This window comes from Copadichromis virginalis, linkage group LG18 (genome assembly GCF_057382275.1).
Source record: "Copadichromis virginalis isolate Kocher_CV1m ecotype Utaka linkage group LG18, C_Virginalis_male_GT1.1, whole genome shotgun sequence".
Classification (NCBI taxonomy): Eukaryota; Metazoa; Chordata; class Actinopteri; order Cichliformes; family Cichlidae; genus Copadichromis; species Copadichromis virginalis.
The window spans coordinates 28,813,610-28,827,259 of record NC_140635.1 but is presented as its reverse complement, the minus strand read 5'-3'; the positions used below and the strand labels follow the sequence as shown (position 1 = coordinate 28,827,259).

General features: G+C 40.8%; 1 protein-coding gene across 3 annotated transcripts; it reads right to left on the bottom strand.

The window, feature by feature from the left end:
* Nucleotides 1-2,135: 2,135 nt before the first annotated feature.
* Nucleotides 2,136-12,351, bottom strand: LOC146688192 (ETS-related transcription factor Elf-1-like). Of its 3 annotated transcripts, none has more exons than XM_085438996.1 (8): nt 9,361-12,351; nt 8,203-8,613; nt 7,990-8,107; nt 5,110-5,214; nt 4,847-4,987; nt 4,683-4,757; nt 4,258-4,453; nt 2,136-3,131 (listed from the first exon to the last, which is right to left on the bottom strand). In XM_085438996.1, exons 2-8 carry the CDS (start codon nt 8,260-8,262, stop codon nt 2,513-2,515), a joined length of 1,314 nt encoding a protein of 437 aa, XP_085295122.1. In that variant the 5' UTR covers nt 8,263-8,613; nt 9,361-12,351; the 3' UTR covers nt 2,136-2,512. The 3 variants fall into 3 exon arrangements, with proteins under 3 accessions (XP_085295122.1, XP_085295121.1, XP_085295123.1); XM_085438995.1 differs by having other exon boundaries at nt 12,096-12,351; XM_085438997.1 differs by lacking the exons at nt 7,990-8,107; nt 8,203-8,613; nt 9,361-12,351 and adding an exon at nt 7,575-7,771.
* Nucleotides 12,352-13,650: the final 1,299 nt, after the last annotated feature.

The window sequence follows — 13,650 nt, the reverse complement described above, 5'->3', positions numbered from 1 at the left end:
TGACTGTACACATTTTCTTGTTTAGAGGAAAAGTCACCCTCTACACTGCAGGCAACACAAAATAAACTTCTTCTTTTTCTATGTTCATGTTCTGCATACTTGATTCAAGTTGAATACATTCATTAGAAATAAAATTTAGATCAGGAATTATATAATAAAGACTGCATTGCCATGTACTACTGTCACTTTATTATATTACTATAGCTCAGTTAGCTTTGCACAAAAATATCTGGTTTAGAAATGTCCTCCAAAGAGCTACTTTACTTTGAGTACATTTCAGAGCCTGTACTTTTCACTTCTACTTGAGTAAAGAAGTCAAATCAGTACTTTAACTTTTACCAGAGCACTTTTTAACAGAGGTATCTGCACTTCTGCCACCTCAGATTAGCACCATTGGTATGTTAAAAAGACTGGTGGTCGCCATTTGCTACCCCTAAGCCACCTACAATCTCCTCAATGGTATCAATTTGAAAAGCCTATGTGACATTTTTCTTCAGTTACTTTATTCACAAGATTTTCACAGAGCTTGACCTCTGACAAGGTAACAGAGATGCAAACTATGGTATCAGTTGGAAAAACCTACATCAGCTTGTTCAGTGTTAATGTGTTAAGCCAAAAAACAACTTCGCCAAATCAGAAATAGAATTAACACCTTTCTGACAACAGCAAAAAAAAAAGAAAAACAAACTGATCGTGTCAGAATTCTGTAGAAGTAGTTCTGGCAGATCTGTATCATTGCATTAGGCCTTTACTAATAAAGCAGCAGTCGAACGCACTGCTCAAATGTGACATATACACTCATCATGTCTACTGATGCTCCGAGTCTTTCAAAGGAACAATGATGGATTTCACACAATGACAAATGTAAATTTATTTCATATAATAGACGATTAGCTTTAACATCACTGGACTGCATGAAAGCAAACACAATACAGCATAAAAAAAAACAAGCTCCATGGAGGGAGCTTGTAGCAGAGCTCACTCTGCTACAAGCTTACAAATCTATTAAGGTAAGACATTACCAGGACACACACTGAAAAGCAAGGGGCAAAAAACCCCAAAACAAACAAACATGGTTTAACAAAGTGAAAATAGTTCTGCATAAGAGTTCCCTGCAGGCACAGTTACTTTATAAGCATCTCTTTGCCAAGTTTAGCCTCTCAAAAAGCCAGCCTAACTTTCAGTCGCTTTTTTTTTTAATTTGGAGTGAGGTGAAGTTTGTAAGCCAGCTTCGTGAGCCTACGCTAAGACCGGCCAAAGAGAAAATAATAAACTAACAATTTCACTTTTACTTCTTGCATAGAGTACATAATATGTGCAGCACAAAAATGCTTTATAAACCTGAGGGAAGGAAAAAAAATGGCATCAAAAGAACAAGTCAGGCGCTTTCACAGGTATACAGTACACAAAGATCAGCCAAAACATTAAAACCACCAGCCTGGTAATATGTAGGTCTGCTTTGTGCAGAGATGCCGCTGCTGGCGCCTTCTGCAACGCTGAGCTCGATGCTAAACCCACGTGAATGCCAGCCAAACATTGCACTGTAACGAAATGACCAATGTTCACTTCAGCCAGCACAGTGGTTTTAATGTTGAGGCCCTACAGTGCGTAATAGACGCATACAGATAGAGGATTCTGAGTTTAATATATGCACTCATATATGGATAGCTAGTGCACAAGGGAAAAGCTAAATAGTAGCACTGTCATTTTACAGGAGGCAGGGTGGCTACAAGGCCACTTCACTGGTGATTGTCATGAAGAAAATAGAAAAAAAGAGTCCAATGGTGTCAATAAACAAATAATAAACAGCGCAAGTGCTAAAGTACTACTTTGAAAAAAATAACAGTGATCCCTTGTTTTCAACATTTCACAATGCAGACAAAAAAAGGCAGCAATCTTAAAAAACAACAACAATAATAATAACAATAACAATATGGAATGTTTTCCCTTATGATTACCAGGAATAGGATGGACTGACATCTTCAGGCACTTCAGAAGAAATATACAGCAGAGGTAAACATTAGTGCAAAGCCACTTTTAAGGCAAAGGAATGCTTCAGCACGTGATAGCATAAAGACACAAAACTAAACAACGTAGGAGAAAGTGAGAGCAAAAGGCAGAGACGAAGGGCACAGTGTGGTGATAAGATAATTGCTTCCAGGACACTGGAGCTGAAGTGCAAGCAGAGAAAGTGTCTGCAGGCAGTGCAGAGAGGCCAGAGATTCCAGTGCATGTCTGTCTTTGGTGTTGGTTTAACAAAGGGCTACACAGAATGACAATAAGGCGAAATGATCAGATTTCAAAGCTGAGAAGGTAAACTGCTGTGAGATTTTGGTTCCTGTCAGCGCTGCGAGAAAGCACTGATCTGTACTTATGATCTAAAATAATATTCTACATCAAAAGTCCCTTTGTTTTTAAATCAGCATTGTCATAGCAAAGTGCAGCCCTGTAAGTGGTCCTGAGTCATTGGAGTGTACAGGCATCTGTGTGTTCAATAGAAAGTGGGCACCTGTTATTTGTATTGGTCAGAGCTAATCAGAGGCATAAGCTGTGGAGTTTTTGGTCCTGGGTGCGACTTTTTCTCGGGCATCTCCGGCGCACCTTTTCTCCCTATGGCTACCTCGGCAGAGGCAGCGGCCTGCCGCTCGCACAGACTCCCCATCAGCTGAGCCGTTTTGAAGACTGACGCATGACCGGCGGGTTTGAGAGACTGGACCTTTTGCAGGTTCTGGAGCGTGCGTAGCATCTCAGCCGACACGATAGGCAGATGCTGTTCCTGGATCAAACTGGAGCTGGTGGGACGCAGGACGGTGTCGCGCTGAGCTGAGGGCCTGGGAGCGGGCCTGGTGCGCTGTGAAGCGGGAGTGCGGCCGGAGACGGGGGACGATTTCTTTGGCGGTGGCTGAGAATCTTCCTGCTCCTCCGCTGAATGGTCACTAGACGATACGGTACTGTCAGAGTCGTCGCTCAAGCCTTCGTCGTTGACGCTGTTGTCATCGTGGTCCTCGTCGTCTTCCTCTTTGATGCCATCTCCATCGGTGATGTAAATCATGTCTTTGGGGAGAGAGGTGAACTGGTAAACGAGGCGCTGGCCTTCAACCTTATTCAGTATGCCTCTCTGGTAGTAGTACCTGCATGGAAAAAGCAGAAACCGACAGCTTTCAAACCTGCTACAGTTTTTAATTATTCACGTCTCATTTGTAAAATCTCAAATTAAAATGACAAAAAAACCCTTTTGTTTTTTGTCAAAAATATATTTTTGACTTTTTATCGATGCATTTTAATCCTGTCTTACTGAATACAGAATACCGTTTTCTTGGTGTACTGTGATTAGGTTCCATACCTGCCCCTTTCTTACTAGCCTAGATTGGATAAACAGTTGCATTTACATGCATAAATTAAAAGTTAAATGAGTTAAACTGGTTTAAAAATGAAAAAAGGTTAAATTAGTACTGACAAGCAGGATCAAACTCGAGTAGACTGTACAATAAGCTTCCATTTGATTTTATTAAGCACTACTATTTATTAGACCTGTCACAAAAACAAGAAAACACAAATATTTTGAAATCTGCCAAAAGTTTGTTTAAAACTACAAATGATATTGTTACGTGTTAGACAAACAGCAAACTCAATTCACCTTTTTATACCCAAATTTGGGGCAACACACCGGACTTTTCTGAGAAGCCGGGAACGAATCAGGCATATTGCTCAAGCACTAAAACTATTATTTATGTTCAGGAATGTAAGTAAATAAGCATTATTTGGCATCTTAATCAAAAAGTAACAACATTGTGCTCTGTTGAAAATTCATGACTAACAACAATTATTGTATTTCAGCATTAAAAATATCATTTTTAATGCTTTAATGCTTGTGTGTGCTCATAGACTAACATTAAAACACAAACATTAAAAAATAATTTTGCTAATTAACAATACTGCTAATTTAGTGGTATTCTAATAAATTTGTTAAACATTGTAAACTGAATGATTACTTCACACTCTTAAATGTGCCATTACTTGTACAAAGCCAAAGCTAGGAAACGTATTAATGGCTGTTTATGTCTTTGCTTTCAAGTTGTGCTTAATAAAACCCCCCCGAGTTAAAATGTAGGAAAATTAGCATAAATGACCTTAAAAGGCACTTTTGACATCTATGATTGTTCATTATTATTATTATTATTTATTTATTTTTTCAAATTACAGAGAGAGAAATTTCAAAGAACATTACAATTCTATCTGGGAGCTGCCGTGTTGTACCTGAGTGCTCTGCCCATTGTCTCATAATTCATATCTGGTTTGTTTTTGTGTTTGCCCCACAGCCTGGCCACTGCTTTTGAGTTGACCAGCTTGAAGATCCCCGCTTGAGGATTAGTCCATTTGATGTAACGAGGGCAGACTTGTCTATCTTGCAGCAACTCCATCAGGAACTGCCACAAGTAAAGGGTGTTTCCGCCTAAAGCGCATGAACGAAAAAGAAAAACAACAGATGAGATTTGGGTTAAATCACTTTGGTGAAGACCTACTTTCATAGCACGCTTCCCCAAAACAAGCACAGTTGCATAATTTTACTTGCAGAACTTGGTAGGGGTGAGGTGCACACACATTTATATCATTTCAGGTGCAGTCAGGTGACTTGTGCTGTGGCTTTATAGGGAACAAGGTCTTGCTCTGTTTGACAATACCTTTGTTGTATTTGTCCTTCTTTACTGTAATTTCTGGCGTGGGAGACTCTGCTCTTCGATGTCGAGGTTTCCTGCCTGCACACACAAGCAGTCCAAAGTCAGTCACAAACATTTTACCCTCGAAATTCTAGCCGTACAAGAAGCTGAGCAGGAAAGTTACTGACTTTTCTTTTTGGACCGCAGCTGCGACGCAGGCTTGTTTCTGTGCAACGACAACCACTCTGACTGATTGACAGTTCCCACAAGCTCCTCCCCCACAACAGGAGTAGTGATGACATCGCCAAGCGATGGTAAGAAGGTCTGCGCTGCAGGGGTTCAGAAACAGATTTGCTAAAAAAAAACAGCAGCACTGTAATGCCTAAAAATAAAATCTTGCACCAAAATAATCAGGAAACAGCATGCTCGAGGTGAACACAGCCGTGCTTACAGTAGTGTTCCAGGGAGAGGGTGTCAGCACACTCCATGTTGAGTAACGAGTCAGGAGAGACAAGCGTCTCCATGGTCTCTTCCTCCCCACTTTCACATGGCTCCACTACAAAAAATAACAACCACAAAGAATTATCAAAGAGTAAAACTTGTTTTTGTTGATGTAAAATTGGAGTGTGTCCAATGCAAATAGTTACAACTATATAACAGTGAGCTACTAAACAGCGTTTCCAGGTTCTCCTTAGTAACTGCAGATGTAGTTTCTATTTACAAACTATTAGGGTTTTTTTTTCTTATTGTTGGGAGAGGCATCAAAAACGTTATTGAGATAAAACTAAACAGGCAAAGTTTAGCAACAATTATAACGTTTAGAAATTTGGCATAAATGAATATGAACATCACGGCATTAAAAACAGACTGGACAGTTCTGTGGTAGAAGTCGAAACATGTGCTTTTGGACACTTGAAACTGTTGTCAGTAAACTCAACTGCTTTCTAGCCACAAAGGTTAAAACCACCATGCATATATATATATATATATTTATATATAAAAACCCTCAACATATTAGCAAATTTTAGAAAGGCTTCCGCTCTCTGGTTCAAGCTTACTCCTACATAGGGCTTTTTTACTCTAGTAGAGCACTTTATACATACATGTCTCATTCACACAAGTATTTTTTTCTATGGCAAAGTGCATTCTGTCTAACATTCACACGCATTCATACTTAGCTGGACAGACAACAACTTCAGGTTCAGTATCTTGCACAAGGGTACTTTGGCAACCAGACTGGAGCAGCCAGGAATCAAACTGTCAACCTTCCAATTAGTGGAAAACTACCTTCTGAGCTACAGTCACCTCTGTGACATGACAACAAAAACCAGCACATCTGCAAGGGCATCACTAACGCTGAGTCAGATAAACAGGTTTTGAAGGACAACATGATGACTAACAATTTTTGTTTCACCGAGACAATCCAGACAATGTTCTTCACATGTTACAACAGCGTGGATCACTAGTAAAAGAGGGTGGCTGTTAAACAGGCCCGTCTGCAGTCCAGACCCACCATCCATTAAAACATCTGAATACATTTTAAAATACAACACAGGCATCAAACTGCTGAAATCCTTTATCAAATTTCATTTTCCAAACAAATAAAAAACAACAACAATAACATTTAGAGTGAATTCTAAACACTCGCAGAATGTTTACAGAGATTTTTAATGCATGAGTGATGGTTATATATGCTATATATAATAGATGTATATCTAATTTTGAGGGTAAATTATGAAAGACAACATTTCGAACTGCGTAATTCGCATTTGGTTATCCAAATATAAGCTATTTATTGAGCTGTACTGATGTGAATAATTTTGATGATGTTTATATGTATTTATTCATTTGCTTCCTTTTGCAGGGTAAAATATATTTAATGAGCAGAATGCAGCATGGGTACATATAAGTACTGCTTATGCTCAAGCCAAGTCATGACTTAGTACACAAAGTTTATAGTTTATATGTGCTGCTTATGTGTGATGGCTGGATAAAAACAAACATCTGGCTTGTTTTTGCTATGCTGATTTCAGTTAAATAAAAAAAGGCTTACGTGACAGCAAATAATTGCACTCTGTTTTACACTTCCCTTCTTTTGGGAATGAAAAAAGAAGAAGAAAAACACAAATACATTTAATTATTATGCAGATGCTACAAGCTCTTCCAGCATTAGTTCACTTTCATTAATGTTCACATCAGTAGCAAATGAAGCCAATTCTATAATTAATTTAAAAAAAAAAACTAGAATAGAAGTCCAAAGAATATTTGCCTCCAAAACACAGCCGGATGGAAGAGCACAGAGTAAGCTGGAATTCTTACAGACAACAAAGAGCTTAGTGAAGTGCAGCTCTTGAGTAAACTCAATGACACAGAGTCTCGGTCACCGACTCCAAGCAGTTTGACCTCAAGTGCTTTCCGTCCAGGTAAATAACACTGACAGACTCATATTCGGGTGCTTGTTAGCTTCACAACGACGCTGTGCTGTCTAACAGCTTACATCTCCCCACGTGCATGTCCTCGAGGCTAAACATGATCAAAAGGGAATCTGCGTGTGTGTTTTTTTATGCGCATCTTGTTTGTGTGTGTGATGAGCTGCCCGTGAAGAAGCAGTGAGCTAGAAAACATCTGCTAGCTAACAGCTGTTTTGTCGTGGACTCGAAAACACTTTCTGCCGTCGGGAGAAGCAAACCCACAGCCTGTCACAACAAACCGCCACGTTTAGAGAAACATACGAGATGGGCTGCTGTCCCAAAACGGTTGTAACGTTCAAGTAAAGTGTCTGTAAATTATCCACAAGTGCTGCTGTTACTGTGAGCTAAAGTTAACCGAGCCTCCTCCTCGCCATGCGTCGATTCAGCTGCTCCCTCCAACCTGAACACTGACGGAAATATAACCCGACACGGCGATATCACTTACTTTTCAAATGTTCGTGTGAGGAACAAGCTATAGCATGTGTGCTGTAGCTCGCTTTGACCACGTCTACATCCTAATATGATTCATTTAACTGTTGTTTCCCCCCCAGGAACAAGCCAGGAATGTTTTCTTTTTTTACTTCCTGAATTTCAGCGGAGGGTGGTCCATGTGCGCGAGGGGCAGAATACGCATGTGCAAAGCAAGGCTGTTTTTTTTTTTTTTTCAAAACCGCGAATTACTTTTAATTTTTTTAAATAAAATTTGAATAGAAACTTTCGTTTTCTTTTTGTAAAGAAAAAAAAAGAATTGCACCGTGTCGCAGACGACAGGGGATCTTCTATCATGAAATGTGAGCCTGACAGGTAAAGAAAGGCTGAAGTGAGTGCGTATGTCTTCGTGTGTGTGTGTGTGTGCTGACCTTTGACCAGCTGCTGGTGATCCTGTGACTGTTCACACGCTAGACCTGTATATGAAAACAGGTGTGAATGTGGAACCTGCTCTACAATCACCGCAGGGCAATCTGTGAAACCCCCCAGCTGCAGGACACAAAAACGGCATGAAATTAGACGACATCAGAAGTTTGCCAGCAATTCCACACAAAGAAGTTCATCACCGTCTAGCTCTGACTCACCTGTGACATGTTAAAGTGGTCACTGGCAAAGTCAAAGATGAGCTCTGACTGTTGCAGCATGGCTGAATGTCCCAAAGCACACGTACAAACTCTTAACTGGGCGAGGATAGCATCACAGCGTCTCCTTGAAGTCTGGTAAGAAGTGAAGAGGTCTGATGTGTTGTCGAATCAAGGCAGGTCCCGTTTCTGGAGACAATCCTTCCGATGAACACGCAGATAACTTGTCAGAGAACTTCCCCCTGGATGGGATGCAGCCTGCGTCCTTCCATGCAGCGAGGCTTGGTAGTGGTAGAGTGATGTGAGTGTAATTATTGACCAGAGATGCAGAGGCGTCACAGGAAGCGCTCACCCGCTCACTCTGCACCGGCTCTCAATGAGGAAGTGCTAAACTGTCCTGTGGTCTGACTGAACCTGCCAGAGAAGAACAGAGAGGCACACACAAAAATATGTGGGTGAGGTGGGGGAGTTGAAGAGCTGTTAGAGTCAAAAACAAACACCATGACCACACCTGCAGACGCTAAAATTAGGCTGTGAACAATTTTACTTTTTTGGGCATTGCCGAACATTTATTTATTTATGTGTTTGAAATGTCTCTGGTCTCAGATGCAGAGAAATGAACATCGTAATTTGCTTCCCCCCTCTGTCACACGTCTCATTCTTTTGCTCTTATCTGTCTTCTAAACTGGGCTAAACCAGCAACAGGAAGGAAGCGTTTGCAGTGAAATGTGTGTCTGGGCTGTGTGTGCGGTGTGAGTCGAGGGGGTTGGTTGGGTGGGTGACAACATCATGTCTTTGCACAATGTTCAGCTTTTGGCTTTCAGGGCCATTTTGTGCACATTCCTCACGACATGACCGTGAAGGGGACGTTTAGCACAAAATTGCAACCCCCCACTCAACTCCTTTGCATTACTCCCTCTCATTCTCTCCCAGTTGCTTGTTTTTCTGTCCCTCCTCTTGTATCTGGCCATCACAACATTGTTAATTCCCTTGAATTCCTTTGTCTTCCCTTTGCTTCTAATGCCACCCCTTCTCTTCAGTACTCGCTGTTTAATAATTCCCAAGTTTCGGTTAACCTTTAAGCGAATTTAGCAGTACAGCTGCCTCCTCCTGCAAAATTCTACCGTGGGCTCCGAACACTGTTGCCACTCCGTCACTTACCTTCAGCATCATTGTTTTGAAGATCATCCCAACATTTAGGTTTTGTGGCACTGTGACCAAATGGCTTCAAAGATAATCCATTCTAAACATTCTAACCCTGTAAATCCTCTGTAACCTAAATAGTATCGCAGGTCCTTTTTTTTTTTCTTTTTCCTTTTTAAATAGATGGAGAGCGTGTGGGTTTTCTTTGTCTTGGTGTATGCGTGTGAGAGATAGAGGCAAAATATGTTTGGGTCAGTTATCACGCAGGAAGCACAGCTCAGTTAGGAGGCACCGCTTCCTGAGTTCCTGCGCCAAACCACTGCCAGCATGTCTTTGCCAGCAGTGGTCCTCTCATTTTCGATTTCCTGTGATGTTTGCAGCCACTTGGCACTCAATGATTTAGGTGGGACATTAGCAAACTGGGGGATAGTTTACTCCCAAAACCAAGAGAAGTTCAAGAAGAAGTCAGCAAGGAAAAGTAGTCCTTTTTTGTTCATATGTAATATGCATCACTTGATGTTAGGGCTGGAACCAGCAGTTTAGTAACAAAAAATTAATATCACCAGTATCACTCTGTGAATTGTAAAAAAATTTTAGTACTGTGTTTTTCCTACAGTAAATCATACATGGTATGTTGTTGTGGCTTTTTAATGACCGTGCCTGAGTTCATTTCAGTTCAATTCAATCCAAGTTTATTCATATAGGAGCAAATTACAACAACAGTCACCTCAAGGCACTCTGTCCTGTAATTTAAGGACCCTACAGCATTAGAAAGAAATCCCAGCAATCATACAACCCCCTAGTGGCAAGCACTTGGCAACACTGGAAACAAAAAACTCCCTTTTGACAGGAAGAAACCTCCGGCAATGAAGGGCAGCCATCTGGAACAACTGGATGAGGGGAAAGAGAAAAGAGAGCGCAAGAGACAGACTATGGTGGAAAGTGCCAGAGTTTAATAATATTTTAATTATTTGAATGCATTAATTTTAGATTAAATGCACTCATCTCAGGGTGAGGAAAGAGGTGAGTGAAGAAGAAATGCTCATTACATCAAACCTGTAGGAACCACAAGTAAGCCTGCAGTGTGAGAACAGCAATAATATGATACTTTGAGGTCTGGATTTGACTGTGGTATCCTGTTTTATTATAGTGTTACGTCTTGGCAAAGTTACCAATACAAATTTTGTTATCAGATAGTTTTTTATGCAAACACAATTGCAATAGCATTAAGCCTCATTTCAATATTATCTTAGAAGCTTGCTGTGTCTTTGATCACTAAGCCATCTAATGGTTGCATAGCATGTGCTGTTGACTTGTAAGATGACTAAATTAACAATTACTTTGAACAGACATTTGTAGCACTCGGTGCTATAATTTTATACTGTAAATTAGCAGAATAACAGAGTAACAGTCTAAAATAATGCCATTTATAAATAACATTTCCATTGTGTTTAATATCATTTTAAGCAGAATAAATAGAGTTTAATGTCCTATTATGACATATATTAGTAATATAGTTGATGTAAGTTAATGTTTTTTTGATAATGGACATTTTAGTATGCAATGTAGTTAATGGCGAGTTGAATTAGTCATTCTCTAACATATTTCAAGATGGTTTTATTTTCAAATTATTATTACTATGATTAGTTTTTTTTACATTTTTTTTTTTTTTGCCTTTTGTAGCCAAGCTAAACTGCATAATGAACATAACTAATGGCTTTTTTGTACGTCCTAACCTGCAAGTCTGCTCTGGTTATACAGCATGGCAAGTTGCCATGCTTGCGTAGTTCCAGTGAATACAAGTGCAAAGTACAAAACATGAAGACTGCAGCTTGCATTTTCTGTTCTATTGAAGTAAACAAGGCGGTGAAGTTTCACTCGTCACACCCCAACAGAACACATTAAAAGAAACATTTGTCCCTTCCTCTCTTTATTTTTTTTTTAGTAGTAGCCACCAGGGCCTTGCCTTTGTGCTGCCACATGTATACGTTCATTGTTACCGTGCCCTGCAGCCTGCAGTCTCTCACAGTATGTGGTGTTCATCAGCACTCTGGTCACATAGGTTTGTCTCTGTGGCCTCTGCACTGGGATCTGAGTCTGTGAAGTGGCTGCCAGGCCCCTAAGGACACTGATAAGCCCCCCATAACATTCATTCCCCAGTTTACGTGTGTGTGCGCATGAGAGAGAGTCAGAGACTGAGATAGAAAGCGTGCGGGTGTGTTTGACAGAAAGGAGCAGTGTTATATATATGTGTGTGCGTGAACTAGGCCAGGCTGATAACAGCATGGTAAGAGAGGCAGCAGCTGATAAGCCCCTCTTGTTGCTTGGGGTAACCAGGCCTTGTTAAATGAATGCAGTAAAATATGGTCTGCCAGAGAACAGCAGAGGTGGTCGCAATACTGTTTTTACAATCTCTCTCGCGTGCAAACGTGAGTGGTTTAGCCGTCACTGAAAGTAAATCATTGGAAAGGTATTTCTTTCTTTCTTTCTTTCTTTCTTTTAATCTACATTTTCTGGCACAGCATTTATAGAGAGTCAAACAGCCGCGCTCAAAACCCTACACTCTCTGAAAAGTACTTTCACTTTCTCTTCAGCACATGTCATGCAGCATACAGTCATACACCCAAACGTCTTCTAACATTTTCTTTTGTTATATTTAGTTCTTTTTTTCTTTTGGTCTTTTTTCTGTGTCTCCTTTCTATACTATACAGAGTAGTAGGCCTGTTGTATGGAATAAGAAGCAGTCTGCTTACCTTTGTGTTTACAGCTCGTGCCTGTATGTGACAGAGCAGCAGCTGCCTGCAAGATCCAAGAGGGAAACGGAAATTGTTCTCATTACTTTTGGCAAACACAGAACCTTCATCTGCTTACAGGCGTGGGATCAGTTCCCTCCTGTCAGTGTCTAGCCACCAGAGAGAGTGCGTCACGCAGACGTGAGATCACAGATCAGCGTAGATCATGGTGATTTTTTTTCTTCTTTTTCTAGTCGTTGTCAGTTCACGCTTCCTCTTTTCTTTTTTCCAGAGAACTGAGCACCCTCCCCCCCCCCCCCCCCCCCCACCCCCAAACACACGCACCCCTCCCTCCCCTCCCATGCTGCGAGATCTCATTGGTTACCTGTGTTGTGAGTCAAGGTAACCCATAGTGACCATTGTCAGTGCAGAGCAAATGTAAACACGGGTGTATTTGCAATGTAAAGCAGCAGAGAGCCAAGCAACCAATCTGCAACAGCTGTGTGGACGCAGAGGGCATATGTGTGTGCTGATGATATCACTAAATTTGACCTCAGATTATTATTACCTGTTGCTTTGTGCAGTTAATAATAACATCCCAGTGAAAAGTAGTCTGAATAATAGAGTTTAAACAAGGGGGTTGTTATAGCTACTTTATCCAGTCCCAGACGCTCCCCAGTGGTTAAACTCAGCATCAGCAGCCTTCAAAATAAAAAACCCATCTGATCCACATTTTCATTTCCTTCCCGCCCTTTCTTTTTTGTTAATACACAACAACGGCAACAGAGACAGCTTGTAGCCTATAAATCTGTGAGTGAGGCTCACCATTGCTGGCAGTGTGTTTTCTCTTGAGGATGGCGGCCTTCTGCACCCAGTCCCACTGACTGTGCCACTGCTTTCAAGATTGGAGAATGACACCCCCCCCCCCCCCCCCCCACCCCATTTTACACAGTACAGCTGCCTTCTTTAAATTAATTATTTTTTTTCACATGTCAGGACATTTTATACCTTTCACAGGGCTGGGTTTGGTTGGACTGATAAGATGGAATAAATCAGGCCTCTCTTTCATTCCATTATTTCTTCACTCAGTTTCCCAACTTCTGCAACGGCGGGCAGCTTCGTGAGGAATGTGCTGGTTTGGCTGAAAAACGAGGTTCACTCCCATAATGTTTTTGTAAAGTAGTAGAGCACACGATTTGATTATTACAATATGGGTTTGTGTTTATCTGTGTGAAAGACCGGGGAGAGGAGGGGTCATTGTTATTGTCACTGACAGTTAATGCACTGAATCTCAAATATTGGGTTCAAGAAATGTTTCCATTGTTTTTGCTTCATTTTTTTGTTTGTTTTTAGGGGTGATGCACATTAGATTTTTAGGATTTTAAACGAGCACGACACAGACTGATTAAAAAAAGAACATTTTGACATTTTTAACTTAAGGAAAAATTAGCAAGAAAACCACGGACACATGAGCATGTGTGCAGGAATGCAGCCTAAACATGGATATCCTCTGTTTTATTTCAAGCATTGCTCTTAAAATGCAGTGTATACATTACCCACAGTCCAGCTAGACTGC

Excerpts from the sequence above, each read along its gene's own strand:
- LOC146688192 (XM_085438996.1), bottom strand. The coding sequence starts at position 8,262 with ATGCTGCAACAGTCAGAGCTCATCTTTGACTTTGCCAGTGACCACTTT. Across the intron at positions 5,215-7,989 it reads TCACCAGCAGCTGGTCAAAG|TGGAGCCATGTGAAAGTGGG; the intron begins GTCAGCACACAC and ends TATTTTTTGTAG. Across the intron at positions 4,988-5,109 it reads CCTCTCCCTGGAACACTACT|CGCAGACCTTCTTACCATCG; the intron begins GTAAGCACGGCT and ends GAACCCCTGCAG.